General features: G+C 38.1%; 2 protein-coding genes across 2 annotated transcripts; both read left to right on the forward strand.

The window, feature by feature from the left end:
- Window positions 1–11,623: 11,623 nt before the first annotated feature.
- On the forward strand, window positions 11,624–12,691 carry LOC129780089 (uncharacterized). Its single transcript, XM_055788006.1, has 4 exons — window positions 11,624–11,781; window positions 11,841–11,955; window positions 12,015–12,390; window positions 12,455–12,691. Exons 1-4 carry the CDS (start codon window positions 11,709–11,711, stop codon window positions 12,575–12,577), a joined length of 687 nt encoding a protein of 228 aa, XP_055643981.1. The 5' UTR covers window positions 11,624–11,708; the 3' UTR covers window positions 12,578–12,691.
- A 1,617-nt stretch (window positions 12,692–14,308) lies between these two features.
- On the forward strand, window positions 14,309–16,412 carry LOC129778755 (uncharacterized). The gene is made up of 2 exons (XM_055785852.1): window positions 14,309–14,409; window positions 14,869–16,412. Exon 2 carries the CDS (start codon window positions 14,869–14,871, stop codon window positions 16,354–16,356), a length of 1,488 nt encoding a protein of 495 aa, XP_055641827.1. The 5' UTR covers window positions 14,309–14,409; the 3' UTR covers window positions 16,357–16,412.
- Window positions 16,413–22,062: the final 5,650 nt, after the last annotated feature.

Raw genomic sequence — 22,062 nt, forward strand, 5'->3', positions numbered from 1 at the left:
TCCTACACTCAATTTGTATGGTTTGGAATTGCTACACCATAGCCTCGGTTTCAGCCAAGGGGCCTATATATACATTTATATAAACATCTTGGATTTCTGCAAACTGGGCAAATTGGCCTACCGGGCCCAACTTGTTATGACATATACCACAGGTGAGCAAGTTTTTTTTGTTGTATCGTACACGAAAATTACTCACTCATATTTGGCTGAGACGAGACATGACAATAGGGGGCCGATTCCAGACCATTTTTTCTGTCAAATTGGACCACTCGCAACTCGGCTCCTGATTGGTTGATGAGGAAAATAATTAACAAAGATAATTATACAAAAATGGGATTTCTAATATTTTTACCGTTTTGCCAAATATATTCATAATTCAATAAAAGTTGTATTCACATTTCAATTTAGTGAACATTTCTATTATCGATTATTTGTATATTTTCGATTATATTACGTCCCGTGATCAGGTCCCGAAGAGAGGGAAATATTGCATCGGAATTTCCACCCTACACCTTTTGGTGATTCTCCTGCCATCCAGCATAGCATAACAGCAGCGGCCAGCAGAGAAGATTCAATTATTTTCCAACCGTAAAGCAATCAAATTAGAACCAAATAACGAAGGAAGAAAAAAAATATATTCAAAATCATGTTGGAACCTGAATAAACATACAATCATACATACATACATACAAAAAAACCAGAATAAAAGCTATGTTTTAATTTAGAAATGCATAATTTTATTAATAATTCTACTGATAGTATTTGAACGATATCAGGGTTGAATTATAGGGCCTAATTATTGTATACACCTCACGCTAATCACACTAATTTTTATCAAAGCTTACTACTCTCTATTGGCGATCTAACGCAAAACGTAAACGATCGGTGAGACATCTGGATTCTGGTTTTGAACTAAGAAAATGATGATAAGATAACCTAAAATTGAAAAACAAATCACGTATGTTTTACTTCCGGACTTTCCAAAGTAGCTCTCACATGCAAGAACCATGCATTTTTCTACTTGTTTTTGATGGTGCTCTCGAATTTCCGTCTTTGATTCAACCATTGTCAATATTTATAAAATTTTCTCTACTGAAAGAGATAAGAAAATAACATGTTATATATAAAAATGCGCAGAATTAAATTTCTTAAAAACTCATCGCAATCAAATAATTTTTTTGTTTGGATGAATATGCAACTTTGACCGGCTATAATAGCGATTATGTTGAAATTGATTTGCGATCTAATATGAATATATTCATGAATTGTCATAGCACCAAATACGACTTTTGCTATACTCATATACGATTTATAACAGACATGAAAAAAAAAACAAATGGCGCAAAATATTTTTGTGAAATGTTTATTATAGCCTCACGAATCGCCATTTTTATATATGAGTATTTATGTTTGTAGAAATAATAATTGTTTGATTGACTTGTGTTGGGAGTGGAATATGAATGTTTAAAATGGCACAGATTGATGTTTGGTGAAAACTGCTCCGATGTGGGTTCGAACTCCGGTCGTCTGGATTATCATCCACCAGCTATCTCGCGCGGTTATCTGAAATTTAATTCAACAGCGGTTAAAACATTCGAGTGCATCAGCATTTCATTGACATTTCAATATGATGTAATATGTTCTTTATTAGGATCTAATATGATTTACTGTTTCATGATTTTCTTCAGCATGCAACACGATTTACTACAGTACTGAATCGATTCAAATTATACGCTTATACGACACACAAACTGCATCAGCGTAATATACGCATATGATGGGGATCAAATATATTTTACGACAATGTACATCATAAAATTGATGTTTATTATACCGATATGCGACTTAATTTGATAATGGTATATAAAATCGAGTTTTTACATTTTATGCGATTTCAAATATACACGATAGATACTTTGATTGATATTATATGCGATTATGATTTATTCGGATTTCTTGTAAGACTTGGCACGTGCAAAATTATACGATTTAATGTTTGCTGGGAAGGCCCATAGTCTCTTGACAAATGAAATAAATCATGAATTTAATTCCTGTACTTCAACATATTATACTCCTACTATCAGATCTACGTTTCCTAGTTTTCTTTGCTCTCTCCACATTTAATTTATTTTTTCATACCAAAATAACAGGAAAAAAATTGTTTAAAAAGTGTGACACTCGATTGAATAATTAATACAAAAAAGGGTACAGCTCAGAAAATACAGGAGTTGAGCAGCATACGGGAGTGGACGTGTGTTTTCTTACTCCGCGATGTCTCCTCTGTGTGCTTGCTTCTTCTGTCGTTTAAGTGTTTTATAAATCGTGAAACCAATGAAAGTGTTCTATTTATTAAGCTAAGCTGAAAACCAGTGGAATTTGGTTGAATTCGTTGGAGTGATTGTGGAAATAAGTATGGACAGTAACGCATCAAATTGGGTGAAGCCATAGTTTTTAGCTTGCATTTGTCTCCGATCGTTATGCTCCTAATTTTTTTTTCACTCTTCGCCGCTCCCAAGTGTCGTGCTCTCCGTTTCGCAATTTACTCTTAGTCGGTGTGCTTTTGATTTCGTATAGTGCTTTCAGCCGTCGCGCTCTCGGATTCCCAATAAGCTTTCAATCGTTTCGCTCTCGGTTACGCACAGTGCTCTCAATTGTCGCGTTCTCGATTGTGGGTATCGCAATGCGAATTTTTAGTGCCGCAGTGAATGTATCACTCACCACAAAAGGAATCGCTGACATGTGAAGACCTAGGATAGCAGATAAGTTTTCTATCTAACGATAGCACCCCTCTCTCATACACATACATATTGAATTTGCATTTTTTTTTCACACATCTACAGGTAACATGTGAAGTAGTTTCATTAATTCATCAGTTCATTTGTATCATTCAAGAATTCATAACTTTGAATTCTGGAAATCAGATATTGAATGTCGTATTTCGAACATCGTATTTCATTTCAGATATCATAATCAAGTACTGGTTAGCAACGGCAAAACAAACGCGTAGTATAAAATTGAATATGTTTGCATATTGATCATGCCCTGTGTTATTCGTGCAAAGTAGTGTAGGTTTGATGCTTCTGTGTGTTGCGAGTGATTTCAGTTTTTGGATGTTAGGATCAAGACTTATATAATTCAGACTTTTGCCTTATGTAATTCTTCGATTTATTAGTTAATTAATTCTTCAACCCTTTATTAAGTTTCAAATCACAAATCATATGGTTCAATATAACGGAATATATGGTGGGTCGATTGGTTACAGAGGTTCTCTCGGTTGCAATCTCGGGTTTCCCGCAGAAGGCCCTCCGCCGTCGCGATTAGATTCCTAATCGTGACGGCGAGTGATGTCATTGCAAGGGGCCTGATGGGGTGACCGGGAGGGCTCGATTGTTTCTAGAGAGTTTTTTTTCGGTGACCTTCTCAGGTTTTCCAAAAATAACCAAATTAAAGTTGCGATACAGAGTGCCTGATTACGAGCGTCACTTCACGGTGAGAGCGAGATGATTTGTATGCAAGGTTTCATACACTTCATCTCGTTTTCGCCGTGGGGTGATGTTCGTGATCAGGCCCGCAGTAGGCGTGATGAACAGCGAAACATATCGCCGAGTCGATTGGCCTTGGAGGAGTTCTCTCGGTTACCTTCTCAGGTTTCCCAAAGTTATTTTTCTGCGATGAAATTTCGACTAAAAAGATGCGTTAAATAATCAAATAACAATAGCTGGTCCAATAACTTGTTTAGGCTTTCCTTCTTAGGTAACCTAAAGATAATCTCTGCTACACGTTGTGACACATGAAGTTTTTGTTTCGTCAAGTAGTCAATAGTTCGCGTTTACACAATCACATCACTTACCGCAGTGAATCCTGATTTTTCTTAACCATTCCCACTAACAACTATCACTTCCATGATAAACGCTAGGGAACCACGCTATAGAGGCGACCCTTCTGGCCTTCGGGCGGCGAATATCATACTAACATTCCTTCCCTTCCCCTGGTGACTGTAAGGACGTGGCCGGCGTCGTTATTGACCATTTAAAGCTCGAATCACCGAAAATTGCACAACGAGAATGATTTGCTAGTCCCAAGCGTCATTCTGTGTGTTCTTTGTGCAATTTGGTTGGTTCAGGTCAATCACGGAGAGCAACTACGAATTGTACAGTCTACCCAAGCTCAAGCTCAAGCTCAAAAGGGTACAGCTCAGAAAATACATTATACAAATGGAAGTTAAATGGAAGAATGATGTTTTGCAGAGCTAATTAGGTTAAAAAATATATATTAGCAAAATTGGAAACATCTTTTTATTGTTGTAGAAAATGACACTTTCTCTGCGGCGGGAAACATAAACACATCTTCAGGGACAAAATTATTAATGAAAATCAAATTATCAGTCTCAAATTAATATTCTAAGCAAAAGCGTAACGAGTTTTGTACAAGTGGTAAAAAAATCGTGAGCGAAACAGTGTCTGATAATGATTTTTTTCGCGTTTTTTCAGGAGCCATTATTGGGAGAAAACGCAATGGTCGTATAATTTTCAATTTCGCTGCTGGAGAAAGTCGTTTGGTCGTCGAGGGTAACTTTACATACTTGGTGGAAGGAAATGCAACGCGCTGATGACGATTTCAGGCACGGTTGGTTATTAACAACTCAATCTCCATCCTGAGCCGTTGAAGCTATTCGAAGTACCAAATTTCATCCGTTCTCAATGAAACGTTACAATATTCTTGGCCAATATCTTAGTTTATAATCAGGAACGACTACACAAATCAAGCGACAGTTAGGTTCAGCGTTATGATCATATTTTTCTGAATCACTAACGAAGCAATTTCCTTATTGTTTGGGCAATTCGTCCAATTTTTGAGGTCCACTTTTCAAAGGTTTCACCAGAACCGATTTGGGAAGATTTGGGAGTTCTTTTTGTGATGATTATATACGGATCCGGATTATGTAACTTGACCATGCAAACAACATTTGAAAATGATTTTCATTCAATGTTTGAGAATTTATAACCTCTGAGCATGTTAATCTCAATGAAGGTACTCTTTTTCGATTCTGTATTGTGTGTCAACGAAATAAATAAACGGTTCCTGTAGTGAAAACTGCTTTACTAAGCTCCACCCTATCACTACGTATTCGTTTCTTTATAAACTACAAAAGAATTCGAGGAAAAAATAGCACTCAAAATACAGTTGAAAAACACACGATTTGTTTACATTTTCCTCATACATCCATAAAATTCGCTAGACGGCGACACCGTACCTTCTATGTCGCGAATAGCGTACATAATCATGGTAGTTCGTTCGGAAACTAACAAATTTGTGAATTTTGTTGATATAAACCCATTTTTCGAATGCTTTTTTCACAAAATTAAACTCGGAGACAAAGTGAGGTCAAATTTTGTTTAAAATTTCTCGCATATTCAGACAATTTTGCAATCCGCAATGACATTCGTATTACGAAATGGGGGAGTAGGCATGACAATATGGGTGTGCAGAAGTAATGAACACACTTTTATAATAAAAATTATGAATGAAACGTATTTTTCCCAAATCAAATTAGTACTTTATGTAAATGAAAATCACTTTTGCTTGCTAGCAGTGAAAAAATTATAGGAGGTTGTGTCCAAGATACGACCGCATTGTTGACGTAGAACTACGCTGTTATATTATAAATGTCGCTTGTTAAAACCTTCGGATATTGTTCTATAATGCTGTGAAATTTTAGAAACAACTGCTTAGTAGAACAATCTTTGAAATGTTTTTTTCATTGTAGAATCAGTTGACGATAATTGACTGATGATTAATTCTTGCCTTCGCAGAGCAATACACTAGCTGATCGTATGTCGCAATTTATTTCATCTCAATGCATTGGAAATTTACCTCGAACGCTATTCCGGTGGCCTTTTTCGCAATTGACATAGACTCAATTACAGTCGATTATATCAATATATCTTTGGCACCGCGAGGAAACAACAACAATAACAACACTTGCAAGTATCAAATATCATGCTACATGTTATTTAGTATTGCCTCAGTGGAATTGCACCTCCAGGCATCGTTCGTCCAACGTAAACCAAGCGCCAAACAAGCGTTCGCCATAGCATGCATGCAGAGTCATACATTGGTGGCTTGAAACTATTAGGAATATAAACACTTCTCATCATTTTGCGCTGTTCTCAAAAGAAACACTTCTGTTTATATTAATGGCCCCGAAAAAGTTGCATTACTTTCTCATACTCGAGATAAGCGCAGCTGTCACCCTTAGTGGAGGAAGTTTTGCTACTGGCAAGCGAAACCTAATCACATACAAAATTCCAGAACGATATTCACTTTCATGGTGATTAAACAAGCGAAATAAACTCTTTTTTTTTAATATCAACAACCTCGAAAACAGTAGCATTGCTTCATTATGATCAAGACCAGTGCAAATGCAATCGTAGTTGAAGACAGTTTTGCGACTGGCACGCGAACCCAAATAACTTATAACATTTCAGTACGACATTCAAGATGCTTGGTATTCCCCAAATGATGGCGCACAACCTTAACACCTGCTTCGCCATAACGTCAGTTTAATACATCCATGCAATGTCAAAAGCACCATCGAAGCCCTTATGATGACGGAAAACAAACAATGTTCACTGCTTGAAAAAAGACTGAATTATGCCACACAGCTTGTACTCTGCTGTAACACCCATCGATGCGAATTCGCTGATGAGTTTGTCAAGAGCAACCGTGTTCACCACCAGCGGGGGGAGCTGGTTGCTGCCTGGGTAACGGCGTTTACATTTTCGACCGGCGCGCCGAAGTCACTTACTTCGCTGTTGTTCGATGCGAAGGCTCGATTCAGTGCGAGCGCTTTTCACTGCACCAACATCGCGAGCATCATTAGATGACGCTTGCCTCGAAATTTTATTGCCCCTGGCAATGCGTTCGTTTTTTGCAGGGCTCGAGCCAGCCTTCCTCTTCTTTTTGCTCATTACACACTATGCGAAGCGTCCAATTTATGACGCAGAAAGAAAAACACACGATACGAATAACGCGTAAAACGAACTGGAAAAACCAAACGACAATATCCAAGTTGAATTACCACTGGTGGGGTCCAATCTTAGATCGAAGCGCAGCGAAAGCAAAGTGAACTGGATTGCTCAACAGTCCGATGCCGAATGAAAGTTTGCCTCAGCGAGATCCACTGTTTATACTCTAGGCATGTATTCCCCTTCATTCTTTTTCTTTGTTCAAGGTGACTTTATATCCTACGATTTCCCCTTCGTTGCTCGTCGGTAAGTTGCTCGTTATCGACAGCTCTGTTCGGGAAAGCACACAAATGGACAGAACAAATGTATGGGAAAATAGAAACGCTTATAGTTTTCATGAATTTTAACCATTTACAAACCAAGGGATTCTAATGTATAGCATATTAAACAAATCTTAGGTTCGTTTAGTATGTAAATCGCCAAAATCCGTTCGCGGTAAAAATAGTTATTAACGTTAACTTTATTTCATAAAAACGTGACCTGTTTTCTGATTTGGCACCCTTAATGAAAGACGTAGTTCTACGTCAAAAATATTATACAAAAATTGTATCTAAAGATAATTTTATATCATAATGGTAAGTTTTGGTGAGAATATCTGAAAATTCATAGAAAATAGTTTAAATTAGGGTCAGAACAACGTACTACTAGTAGGTAAATAACGCCAAGACAAAAATTTCATAAAAATTTTAGTAATTTAAAACTGCCTTAGACCGACTAATCTGATAGAGAGGAGTTGGCGTCATACAAACTAATGTCGTATTCAGATGTCGACACCATTCCGGCATCAACGCGAATTAACCTGGTAACTTTCTAAATTCGTTTTACCATGTTGTACCCAATGAGATCCATATGAGGTGGAGCAGTAGACAAAGTATATTTGAATTGGTAAACAACATATATGTAGTCATTATTTGCATTCTATATAAAAGGTATATGGAAGAAACAAAGCAATATTTAACCCCTCTATACTCGCGTGCAAAATTATAACTCGTATACTCGCGCACGGTGTCACAGACCGAAGTTGAACTTCTCTGTAATATTGCTATTGTGTATTTTTCAGGTTTGATTGGCATTTATTTGAAGAAGAGGGTATAATTGAATAAAAAAACTCCAGAAAATATGTTTTCTTCGTCTTCATTCAGTTTTAACACAAATGAAACACAAATTTTCCGCATTACTCGAGAATTAATCAAGCAACTGAAACCAAATTTGGCATGTGGAGGTTTAAGAGTGCAATAGATGTGTTTACGGTAGTCAGATACTCCTCCCCCCTCTCTTAGGGTGGCGGTGGTGGCTGCCATACAAATGAAACACAAATTTCTGCATTACACGAGAATTAATTAAGCAAATGAAATCAAATTAGGCATATTGAGGTTTTAGGGTGCAATCAGAGATGCCAACCTTCCTGATTTTTCAGAATTTCCCAGACTTTTCAGCACGCTCCCTGATATCCTGACGAACACTCAATGTATCCTGATTTTTCTAAAATGATCCTGATTTTTCCTGACTCTTTACATTATTCGTTATAAATATACTGGTTTCTATGCCAAAGTTTTCTGTCATGATAGTTTTCTGGTTCGCACTTTTATCTTACATTAGATTAAATTCTCTAGATTAACTTTTTGACGTAGGATTACGTCTTTCGGGAACATCTTGGGGTACAAATTGAAAATCGAAAATCGAGCGCACCGTGAAAATTGTCCAATTTCAAATGCTTATTGTTCAGTCATTTCATGATGGATTGATGAGATTTTTGCGTCAATCAATTTCGGCACTCCATAACAATTTTTTACATTGAATAAAATAATATATGTCATGAAACTAACTATCGAACAATTGAAAAATCTCAACCCATATCCTAACGGAAATACCCACTTCTGATAGGTCGAAATTGACGACATATGCGGCAGGTCCCAAATAGAGACATCAAAACCAAGCTGCCTAGTGGAAATTGGCATTGCAGATACATGAAAGTAGAGGAAGCTTTTTTCCCACCGACATGTATTCCCTAACAGAGATTTCAAATCCATGGTTTCTGGGAGAAATCAGCATGTAAAAACCCTCGATAGTTTAACTAACGACGCGTACAAATGGATAGTGCTCATTGTAACTAGCGTGGGCATTGCTGATTGCATACGTGCTGGCGAATAATTTGGGAGCGATGAACAAGTGTTTTTTCGTTCCAATAAGAATCTTTCGATTGAAGAATGATGTTTCAATGAACTGAATAGAACTTATGCTTGATAGAATATAAATACAATTTAAATTTGGAACTTTTATGTTGGTTGCTTAAAACTTTTGACACATCTGTAAGTGTAAAATTGTGTAAGGTAGCTATTGTGTTAAAATGACTTGAAATATGAAACGATTTTTTTTCTCCCAAGGAAAGCTCATGCGACGAGCAAAATTGGAAAAATGAAAGAATATTCGAAAACGTGATTTCACATATGCTCTACATATCGTATTGGGTGCTGTTAGCCCAATTGAAATTCGCATTGAGGCATGTAGCATCGTGTTCCGTTGGATTTAAAGCGAAAAGGAAATGGGTTGAATAAACACTCAGAAAATAAAAAATTATGAATGAAATTACTTTTCCATTTCAAATATATTTTCTCTATACTTAAGTAACACTTTTTTCTGGTGAGAAAAATTTGGGTTCGATAATGATAATTATCTTATATTGCTTTGATACATAACACAGGCGCCATCTCGTCCAGGACCACAGAGGGCGGCTTTGGTACGTGATACGCACCATTTAATGACTAATCACCATCCTTCTATCATTATCACTCGGTTATGGACACTGGTGGAGTGAACAAACAATACCTAACAACCAGACAAAATGGACCCAAATCATTATCGAAGAGTTTAACAATGTAATTGTTCAAACATATCCAAAATCAGCGTGCAGCAGATAGCCTAACGGAATCCTACGTCAACTATGCGGTCGTGTCTTGGACACAACCCTCCTGTGACTTTTTATCTCTACCCTCAATTGTTCAAAACAGTGCTAGAAAATTTCATGAAACCGGATTGTCTGTCGAATTTATGATATTACAACCAGATTAAATTTGAGGAACAACATTGCTTTATCGAGGATAATGTGTATGTAGATGTATTCCCAAAGTTATTAATGTAGGAATACGTTTCAGAGTGTAAAATTTTTCAAGAGAAAATTTTTGAATCCACAGTCAATATAAAATGATTTTATGTGTAATTTCTGATTAAAAGTAAAATCAACTTTAATTATGGGACTATGGTAAATATATCTAGAACCGTGCTAAATATTATAAAAATTAGGAAAAATTTAACAAATCTTTCACTGCTGATATGCTTTCCACATTTGTCGAGTAAAGATCCATTCCAAAGCATGGACGATGGATTCAGTGAAAAGCCATGGATTCAGTGAAAAGCCATGGATTCAGTGAAAAGCTGCCATACGAATGAAACACAAATTTCTGCGTTACTCGAGAATTAATCAAGCAAATGAAACCAGATTTGGCATTTGAAGGTTTTAGGGTGCAATAAATATTTCTATGGTGGTTAGAATATTCATACCCCTCTCTAAGGGGGAGGTGCCATACAAATGAAACAAGAAATTCTGCATTACTCGAGAATTAATCAAGCAAATGGAACCAAATTTTGCGTGTGGAGGTTTTTGGGTGCATAAATGATTCTATGGTGGTTAGATACTCCTCCCCCTCTCTTAGGTGGGACTGCCATAAAAATGAAACACAAATTTCTACATAACTCGAGAATTAATCAAGTAAATGAAACCAAATTTGGCATGTGGAGATTTTAGAGTGCAATAAATGTTTTTACAGTGGTTAGACACTCCACCCCCCTCTCTAGGGGGGAGCTGCCATACAAATGAAAGACAAATTTCTGCATAATTCGAAAACTAATCAAGCAAATGGAGCAAAACTAGGCATATGTAGGTTTTAGGGTACAATATATGTTTCTAAGGTGGTTTAATATTCATTCTTTGGTTTGTAATTCGGCGACATCTTGAATTGATTAGACCAAAGAAAAGTTTCAAACCTGTATGACCAATTCACCCCACAGAAACGTGTCCATGTCACCCTACACAACATGCAAAAATTTAAAAGCAATTAATTTTATTCATTGTTATCAAGCTTACAGTTTCGCTGCATCAAATTGTTCCTCCTATGTAAATGAACAGAACTTTACTGTACAATACACGAAAAGTATGATTAATCAGCGGAAAAAAAAACGCTTAAAACCATGATCGCAAAATTCACATTTTCTGTCAATCAAAGTGATTGCTGCGTTCATGCTACCGTTTACTCTCTCTGAAATTTCACCAAAGTTTTTTTTACGTTGGGTACAAACGGTTCAACAATAGAAGGAGATGACATTATAAAAAATCCAAGTTGAGCCGTACTTTTTGAGATAAAGTGGTGATCCAAATCATCCCGTATGACCAACTCACCCCGTGTTGCCCTACATCGAATCAAAAGTGGTGATATGTAAGTAAGAAAGTGATATTTCTACCTGTGAACAGAGGTAAAATAAAATACATTTAATGCTGAAGTCAATACTACTCACTATTATCACGTAGAGTTTTTGTTCGATCAGAAAGATTTGAAACGATAACAAATGGCTACTTCAACTAGTTTGGCTAATTCAGAAACAGTTGTCTAGGAAACGTGCTTCAGAATGGAATGGTTCATTATTATAAGTTTCATGGTGTTGTTTTCTTGTAATAATTGGATCATCGATGCTGCTAGAGGTAATTCGTACTGATTTTATCGGAAAAGTTTACCTGTATACTGTCATCTTTTATTTCAGTTATTGAGCCCCTGGCTTATATAGAAAGAATAACTAAACGTGTTGTAGAAATAACCGAATCTCGCATTATATCAGGATCCGACCTTCCGATAGATGATTACACTGCACCAATCAAGTAATGCTACAGTAACGATCTTTAATTCATTGACTCATACCGTTAAATTCCGTTGCAAGCATTTCAGCTTATGGAATTCGCCTCGAGGGCAACGTGTCCTTCCATTCAGCATTCGTAGCTAAAATTGGCGGGATGGAGCTGAACACAAGAAAATTTAAAGAGATACTTTTGAATACTGAAGCCGCCGTCGAAGCTAGCATACTATGGCACCACATTGGCGTAGTTTTGGATTTTTCGGCTAATTTGCAGGAATACCAGGGAACCGGAACGTTTCTTGTAACTTATCAGCAGTTCGAGTTCCCATTGAGAGTAAGCCAAATGTTCGAAACCGGACAGGTTTCGGGAAGTTTAAGGTTCATGACGATCGACAGCCAGAATAACATCGTTGTCGTAGGATACCCTAATAACGCTTATGTACAGATGATAGGGAAAACGGTAAATTGTCAAATAATTTTTGCTAGTATTACATTGAGATTGGGGTTATTATTTGTAATTTCAGATAAAATCCAATTATTATTTTCGGAACTACATGATTGCATCATTCGAGCGATGGAATTTCCAGAATATATTGGATGTCGCTTTGAAGGAAAATCCTTTTCCTGGGGTTTGTTATGATTGTTAGAATATTCCTGCATAAATCAACAGTTTGGATGTTCGACCAGGCCTCAAAATAAAGCAGTAAATACAAACAACAATAAAAACAATTAAATCGTGGTCGTCTCATGTTTTTATATCGACATATTTCGTAAATTATTATGTTATTTAACAACTGATAATAAAATAATGAGATTGAGTTTCTGCCGACTTCCGTGGAATATTTTTCGCCTTCTTGTGCTTACAATGTTGATTTTAGTATCTTCCAATTAACATTAATCTTCTGCCACCCAAAAACAAATTCAGGTATTCCAAACAAAACTGTATGTACATAAAGCAGTCGAATTGAAATCAGTCATAGAATAATGAAAATTATGGATTTGGGTAGTTACCACCTTATGTACAATATTTTCAAACGAATAAATGGGTGGGTTATATCTATGATATAACCGCAAGGTTGACGTGGGACTACCTTATCTTAGCAACAATTTGTTTGTATTGATTAAATTCTTGATTTTTTTTCCCAACAGTTTATTTTATTAGGCTCATTTAGCAATTCAGCTGTAACAGAGCCGAATTCATTCGTGTACATTTTTCATCTTAAGATAACTTTCGTTGTATATTACACAGTTTCCGAATTCAATTGAATTCAATATATTTGCTTTGTGAGTAAAAAGATTGAACAAATGCCATGTGAGGTCAATTCATCCATTGTGATAGATTATGTTCTTCGTTAGAAGTAAATTTAATGACAGTCCTTTTATGTTTGGCGTGATGCCAAGGACAAAATATGTGAAGTTTGCATCTCTCAAGTGTACGTACTCCTCAAACCGCGAATTTGCTTGAAACTTGTAAAGTTCATTCGCCGCATTCGCTGCACGATTTTCCCTGGTTCCTAAGTTTAGGAGTTCGTGTTAGGGAAATATATTCCAGTCTGCACTCCGACTTGTATGTATCTGCAATGCCAATTTCCCCACGCTCCATGGATTCGAAGTCTGTGTTAGGGAAACACATTTCAGTTGGAACAAAAATACCCCCTACTTTCATGTGTTTGCAACGCCGATTTCTCCAACGCTGCTTGGTTTTAATGGCTGTGTTGGGGAAACCGTGTATCGGGCCAATCAAAACGATGCAGTTAGGGCGTTTAAATAACGCTTAACATTTGACAGTCATTCAATTGTTTATCTAATGAAAAATAACATTTTATTAACTGCGATAGATGTGTAGAAATATTCCCCATCAATTGATGCAAATATCTTTCCGATCTAGTAAGAAATGTTCGAGTTATAAGCATTCGAAATCTTTAATTTTTTCCTGCATGTTCTGTGTTTAGGTTTTCATTTTACCCCCCATATATTCCGGTTAGACGTAGTCCCACGTCAAAAATCGAAAGGGTTCGGGCAAAAAGTGGTAGTTTTTCGATTTATTTGACGTGGAATAGCTTAATACTATCATGGAGCAATATGATGTTTGATATTGAACTTGATCTTACTCTTAACATACATTTGAAAGCTTCCGATCTCTTCATGTTCAAATATAATTCGTTGTATCATATCTAGGCTATCGAGATCACAATATAAACCTTCGCAGCAGATTACGATTGTCCGTTTGTAGTTTGCCAGCCGAATATTTGCACGGGAGAATGCTAAAGATAAGGAATGTCAATCGTGGAACACGATTTTCTAAACTCGATAAGAAATGATAACGTAGACTTAGAGAAATGTTCCGGAACGTGTGAGTGTCTAACTCAGTACGGATATTTCTGCCGATCGATAAAGCTCGCGAACACCTTCCGAGGGGAAGATAGCTTGTAATAGTCTGAAGGATACACCGATAAAAGGATACCGGTTTCGTACGGAGGTATTTTAATTTTATTCACGATACGTGAATACGAGAATAATTCAAAGGACGGCGTTTTTAAAGATCCGCTGAAGTCATCGGTCATTATTTGTGTATTCTTAGTTGAAGTAAAACCCTGTATAAAGACACATCAATCAACGATGATACCATGACGAGATATATTTCGATAAGGTTGACAGTTTGACACTAATGTGTCCATCTGTCCATCGGAATATTAGCTCTAAGTGAAGTATCAATCCAATTTCAAGTATTATTATCCACTACCGCCATCGTGTTTTGCTACTTCAAGCTGCGACGCGTGCTATATGACTCAAGATAAAGTGTTTATTATCAAATGGTCTTTATCAGAAATGTTCTTCCCTTGATAGTGAATGATGCAATTGTTGTTGAATTCGCAAGGTCAATATTTGTAGAACGTCGAACAAACCCATTAATGTTCCCCTTCCCCTACATTTACAGATGGACTGTCTCACTAGTTTTATCTTGGGAATAGTTCTGATGACTGTGGTGCTGGCAGCTGCTGACCCATGCGCAAATTTGAAAAAAATAAGAACGTGCAACGAGACACAATACGAGACGTATCGTCAGTGTGTGGAAGAGGTTAAATTACTACGACAAAAGAGACAATCGGTGTGTCCTCAGATTGTTGTTCAATCACAACTCTATCGAGATCGGCAAGACCCTAGAGAACATGACAAATCTGTTAAACTCAACTCAGACGACATCGTGATGCCCTCGATTCATGTGATCCCTGCTTTGGAAAGTGTAGTTCCAGTTGAGCCTATCGATTCCAATGACATTCCTGGATATGAGCCTCCAGATATGGCTTTGAAAACAAAGAAAAGAAAAATAATTTTTCAAGGTGACGAAGGAGAAAAAGTTGAATATCAGGTACCAACTAATGTTACAACTGTTATTCGTTTGACGAATGTGGTGAACAATACCAACATTGTAAATGTCCCCACACATGTTAACACAACCAATGTCAACAATATTCACATTTATTCGAATGTAACCGAAAGCGAAACTCGATCGGAACAAACGAAATGCTGCACTGCCGTTCGTCCAAAAACTTGTTACGCGTCTACGCAGGGGTTCAGGTGTCAGCACAAAAAGTTTCAAACATGTGGTCCACAGTGCACCTCAGACATAATCCATGTGCAACGGAGAAAACGTTGCGATCAATATGGGAATTGTAAGGACAAAGTTGCCTATGTTCCTCAGCCCGAGAAACCGAAATGTGTTTACATTGACCAGTGGCCATATGTAGCATGCGGCAAGCCAGCCAACATGAAGGTAATCTGCGATGGATGTTACGATCATTACGGGCGAGGCATTCAAGCCCACGATAGACCAGTGGCGAATCAGTGTAGAGGTTGTTATGACGACGGATTCGATCTTGGTCCTATGTATCGAAGGGGACCAGTTCTGAGACCGTTTCACTACCATGAGCCGCCATGTTATATTACGGGATCCTGTCCGGCGACGTTTGATGATTGTGGGTACGGATGTTATGGCCACGAAATGGTAGACCCAGCTTGGGGCCAACCTTCTCCGTATGATCCTGAATTCGATGATGCGAATACTGCATTTTACGACAACGACTTTCAAGAATCCAATGACACGGAATCCGATTGGGGAATCCCAGTGCATAAGTGTACGGTTGTTTCCGAAGACAATAAAATTACTGTGCAGAACTGTACTGATTCGGCTTCCAACCAATATGCTGCTGTGCCATCAAACTATCCGTATTATAAACCACTGCACATGGTTCATCGACCAGGAAGTCAGAGCTCCAAATACAGGGTCAAGCAAACTATGCGGAGGCACAGTGTGGCAGTAGAACCTGACGATAATGATCCTTCGTCCGGCGAAGGCTCGGTCATTGTCAATTCCGATGTATCTTTCATCGTGGAAGATGATGAGAATGAGGATTATAGTTTGTAAGATAATTTTGTGGATTTGTGAGAAATTGTGTTCATATCATATGTGGTAAGTGTACTCGTGCGATTCTCCAAGAATAAAAAATAATGAAACAAACCACATTGTAGTTGATTTTTATCTAGCAGACCCGGCGAATGTCGTCCCATCCAGAATTATGTTTTCATTAAAATAATTTCGAACAATGACATTTCTTCCCAAAATTGTTTTTTATAAGTCTGGATATTCGTAACTCCTCATGTATGTTATGTCGTCTTGGTCATATTGATTCGTATACTGTGCAACTCCGACATATTTGAACGGAGAAATTGTCACCAATGTCATTGAACTTTCTCACCGAACTTATAGGATTTCTCTACATCAATACGACTGCGATACAGAATATAATTCAATCCAAAGGAAATAGATACACGATATAGAAGCCACCGTATAAATATTGGCCTCAATTTAGTCAGCCACAGTCTATAGTCTACGTCTAACCGGAATATATGAGGGTAAAATGAAATCCTAAACACAGAACATGCAGCAAAAAAATGAAAGATTTCGAATGCTTATAACTCGAACATTTCTTAATAGATCGGAAAGATGTTTGCATCAATTGATAGGAAATATTTCTACGCACCTAACACAAATAATAAAATGTTACGAGGGTCGTTCAAAAAATAGGTTTCAGTGCCTCAGAAATCGCGGAAAATAAAGTTAGAACAAAAAACAAGATGATTTTCGTAATCTACGTTTTATTTTCTATTTTTCTACATAATCGTCGTAACGTTCGAGGCATTTTTCATAGCGTGGCACGAGTTTTTCTATTCCGAGCGCGAAGTGCGTAGCGTCCAACTTTTGAAGTACGATGTAACTGCGTCACGAATTTCATCAGTGTGTAACTGTTGGTGTAAGTGAATGGGTGAGATGCACAAAACTAACGCATCTTGTGACGAATAATGAATATAAAAACATTAAATGGGAAATATCTGAGCGTGGATAAGTGTGATGGTTCACCGCTTCATGCCACAATCACAACGCCGAGACGACGCTACACTCCCCATGCCCGAGGACATCGGCACCGGCCACTAGGTGGCACTATTTTTATGGGCGAATGTCGACGGGTACCGAGTACCTAAGTACGGGCCTAGGGGGTATTCACGGGACCTAAGGTGAATGCCCAGAAACTTAAGAACAGGGGACTTCTAAAGAAATCTTTGTACCGAACGGTTGGATTTGACCAAGTGTCGCGCGAACAGAAAAGGGATCGCGAATAGCCGCGTGATTAAAAGGCGGTTTTGCAAAGGAAGTTCGGTGGTGCGGTTTCGAGAGTTTTCGTGATTGAAGCCATAGTTCGCGAGTGGCTGAAAGAGATCTCCTCGACGTCATAGAGGTACCAGAGATGCCACTGTCCGTCGTCTACACGCCACCCTGGCCCAGAGTCCCGGAAACGAAAGGTGAGTGTAGGCTAAGGAAGTGGGTGAAAAGGTAGCATGATTGCACGGATTAGGTGTTTCCCTGACCGCGTAGTCGTACGTAAACCGACCCTGAGGAATTTGTACAGGGAGTTTTGTTTGTGCCACTAGGCACCCAAGCTGACAACTTACAAGTGTTATCGAATCGTTGACCGCCGAACGCCTATTTCATCACCGTACTATTGTGAAGTTTTGGATGGATTAAGAACCGCGATTAAGAACAAAAGGCCAGGTTTATTGACGAAAGGAGTGTTCCTCATCCACGATAATGCGCGGCCCCATTCCAATCGCGTAACTCGAGAGCAATTGAAAAAATTCAAATGGACTGTGTTCGAGCATCCTCCTTACTCCCCAGACCTCGCCCCTAGCGATTATCACTTATTCCCGGTGATGAAATAGGCGTTCGGCGGTCAACGATTCAATAACACTGAAGAAATTCGTGACGCAGTTACATCGTACTTCAAAAATTTGGGCGCTACGCACTTCGCGCTCGGAATAGAAAAACTCGTGTCACGCTATGAAAAATGCCTCGAACGTTACGACGATTATGTGGAAAAATAAAAAATAAAACGTAGATTACGAAAACCACCTTGTTTTTTGTCCTAACTTTATTTTTCCGCGATCTCTGAGGCACTGGAACTTATTTTTTGAACGACCCTCGTATTATTCTGAGATATGCAATTGAATAACTGTAAAATGTCAAGCGCTATCTTAACACCCAACTGCCACGTTTTGATTGGTTTCCCCAACACAGCCATCTTAAGCTAGGTGCCTGGGGATTTTGGCATTGCAAATACACGTAATTGGTAGAACTTTTGTTCCCACTGAAATGTGTTATCTAACACAGCCATCAAAACCAAGGTGCCTTACATTACATGGCGTTTATTCGAATTTTTTACCTCCACAGCAAATATGTCGAATTTAATTGAATCCGAAAATTGTTTAATTTAAACAATAGTTTTATCAATACAAACAGATGATTACTAAGCAAACGGTAGTCCCACGACAGCCATGCGGTTATATTAGAGATGTAACGCACCTTTTTTTTCCAAAAATTACTCTTTAAAAAAATTATAGCTTTTTAACTACTACACCGGCTTAGATACTACGGTTGACACTTTTTGCCTACTACACCGACACATCAAATTGTATCCAATGAGTTAGTTTTCATTGAAAAAAACAATACAGTTTTGGATTATGAAGAAAAATTGTTTTATTTATTTATTAATTGTATTTAATTTTTATAGTTTACATGGTTTCGGGACCATTTTATATATATTTTTTGTATTTATTTTTCTTGAAAACTGAGATTATTTTTACATATTATATCCAAAAATCAGATATGTGTTTTTTCCGTTTTTGAGTTATGATTTTTCAAAGTTAACCGATGGTCCAAAAAAACAATGTTCTTACCTTTTTTAAAAAAATACATTCATTTTTTTTTTAAATTTATAGTCTTTCATTCATTCTAGTCTTTTTTGAAAAAAATGTAACACTTGCAAGAAAAATGGATTTTTTTCGCCATTATTGATTGTATTTATTTTTTTTTTTTTTTATATAAATCGTTTATTTTTACAGGCTCAGTTACATTAGTTTAAAGGAGCCGAATTCTTAAGTATATGTTTTAAAACTATACATAAATAATTTTCCTAACACTATGGTTAGTAAGGTGGAAAACCGATTACTCGCGGTTTACTCGAGTTTAGAGGGTGACATCTTTCAGGAAAGGGATGGGATATAAGGGAATTGTTACAATGTTGATGATCACACTCGATTCTTAAATCTATTGTATATTTACATTTCAACTTATTTTACTGTTTATACCATGGGGGCCAATCGCTCGCAATGGATGAAAAGGAGGGTATAAGGACATAGGTACAATCACACACGAAGATCGATAGCTTTAAGGAAAACATATATTTGGGTCATGTAATCAAGGTCTAACCGAGCCAACACATCTCTCACCGGCACATTGGGCTGTCTTCCTCGGGCCCGAAGGGAGTTTTCTAAATTCGATCTGGCGACAAGATACATCTCGCACGACCAAACAACATGCTCGATGTCGTGATAACCTTGACCACAGACGCAGAGATTGTTGCTGGAAAGATTGAAACGAAAGAGAAGCGCATCTAACGAACAGTGATTGGACATGAGTCGGGAGAAGGTGCGAATAAAGTCCCGACTCAAGTCCAGACTTTTGAACCACGGTTTGAGGCTAACCTTAGGGATAATCGAGTGAAACCACCGGCCCAATTCATCTTCGTTCCATTTGCGTTGCCAGTTAGCGATGGTATTTTTACGGACTAAAGAAAAAAATTCATTGAAGGCGATTTGACGCTGGTAAATGTCGCCTTCAATCGCACCTACCTTTGCTAATGAGTCAGCCCTCTCATTACCCGGAATTGAGCAATGTGAAGGGACCCAGACAAAGGTAATGACATAACAGCGTCTGGATAAAGCACTCAAAATTTCTCGTATTCTCTCAAGGAAGTACGGCGAGTGCTTTTCCGGCCTCACTGAACGGATAGCTTCGACAGAGCTAAGACTATCCGTTACAATGTAATAGTGTTCAACAGGTCGTGAGGCGACGCTGTCCAGCGCCCAGTATATCGCTGCCAATTCAGCAATATACACTGAGCAAGGATTCTGAAGACTGTGGGAGGTGCTAAAAATTTCGTTGAACACTCCAAATCCTGTGGACTCATTTATAGTGGACCCATCAGTAAAGTACATATTATCACAATTGATACCCCTATATTTTTCATCGAAGATCGTTGGAGCGATCCTCGATCGTTGGTAATCTGAATATCCATGGATATCTTGCTTCATGGACAGATCAAAATGCACAGAGGAATTGATGTAGTCAGGGAAACAAACACGGTTGGGAATATACGAAGAAGGATCAACCTGCATGGAGATGAATTCATGATATGAACTCATGAATCCGGAGTGAAAATTTAGCTCGATCAGCTGCTCAAAATTCCCGATCACCAATGGGTTCATAACCTTACACCGGATGAGGAACCGAAGAGATAATAAATTGAAGCGATCTTTTAGTGGGAGTAGGCCTGCCAAAACCTCGAGACTCATGGTATGCGTTGAGGGCATACATCCCAACGCAATACGGAGACAAAGATACTGAATTCGCTCGAGTTTAATGAGGTGTGTTTTGGCAGCTGATTGAAAACAGAAACTGCCATACTCCATCACTGAGAGAATAGTTGTTCGATACAACATTATAAGATCTTCGGGATGGGCTCCCCACCAGGTGCCGGTAATTGTACGGAGAAAGTTTATTCTTTGTTGACATTTTTTACTCAGATACCTAATATGGACCCCCCAAGTACATTTGGAGTCGAACCAGACCCCAAGATACTTGAATGACATAGCATGAGTGATCGGTTTACCCAAAAGTTGAAGCTTTGGTTTTGCTGGTCTATGCTTCCTAGAAAAAACCACCATCTCTGTTTTCTCCGTGGAGAATTCGATCCCTAGCCCAATGGCCCAGGTTGAAAAATTGTTCAAAGTATCTTGTAAGGGTCCTTGCAGGTCGGATTCGTTTGATCCTACGACAGACACCACTCCATCATCTGCAAGTTGTCTTAGGCTGCAATTTTGTGTAAGGCAATTGTCGATGTCGCTTACATAGAAGTTGTACAAAAGGGGGCTTAAACATGAGCCCTGGGGGAGGCCCATGTAAGAGAACCGACTTACTGCCGAATCTCCGTGAGAAAAGTTCAAATGTTTCTCACAAAGCAAGTTATATAACATATTATTCAATAGAGGCGGCAGACCCCGAGAGTGTAATTTGTCTGACAAAACCTCTATTGAAACAGAATCAAAGGCCCCCTTTATGTCCAAGAATACTGAAGCCATTTGTTTTTTTTCGGCGTAAGCCATTTGAATTTCTGAAGAAAGCAACGCAAGACAATCATTCGTCCCCTTGCCCCTGCGGAACCCATATTGTGTATCTGAGAGTAAGGCATTCGTTTCAACCCAATGATCAAGGCGAAACAAGATCATTTTCTCCAACAATTTCCGTATACAAGACAGCATTGCTATTGGGCGGTACGAATTGAAGTCGGACGCGGGTTTTCCGGGTTTTTGAATAGCTATAACTCGTACTTGTCTCCAATCATCCGGAACAACATTATGCTCCAGAAACTTATTGAATAAATTCAACAAGCGATGTTTGGCCACATCGGGGAGGTTTTTTAACAAGTTGAACTTAATTCTATCCGATCCTGGAGCCGAA

This window comes from Toxorhynchites rutilus, chromosome 3, assembly GCF_029784135.1.
Source record: "Toxorhynchites rutilus septentrionalis strain SRP chromosome 3, ASM2978413v1, whole genome shotgun sequence".
Taxonomy (NCBI): Eukaryota; Metazoa; Arthropoda; class Insecta; order Diptera; family Culicidae; genus Toxorhynchites; species Toxorhynchites rutilus.

What these genes read in the sequence shown, in the direction of transcription:
- LOC129780089 (XM_055788006.1), top strand. Translation starts at nt 11,709, where the DNA reads ATGGAATGGTTCATTATTATAAGTTTCATGGTGTTGTTTTCTTGTAAT. An exon ending in GATCATCGATGCTGCTAGAG is followed by an intron (nt 11,782 to 11,840) that starts GTAATTCGTACT and finishes CTTTTATTTCAG; the next exon opens with TTATTGAGCCCCTGGCTTAT. An exon ending in GATTACACTGCACCAATCAA is followed by an intron (nt 11,956 to 12,014) that starts GTAATGCTACAG and finishes TTCCGTTGCAAG; the next exon opens with CATTTCAGCTTATGGAATTC.
- LOC129778755 (XM_055785852.1), top strand. Translation starts at nt 14,869, where the DNA reads ATGGACTGTCTCACTAGTTTTATCTTGGGAATAGTTCTGATGACTGTG.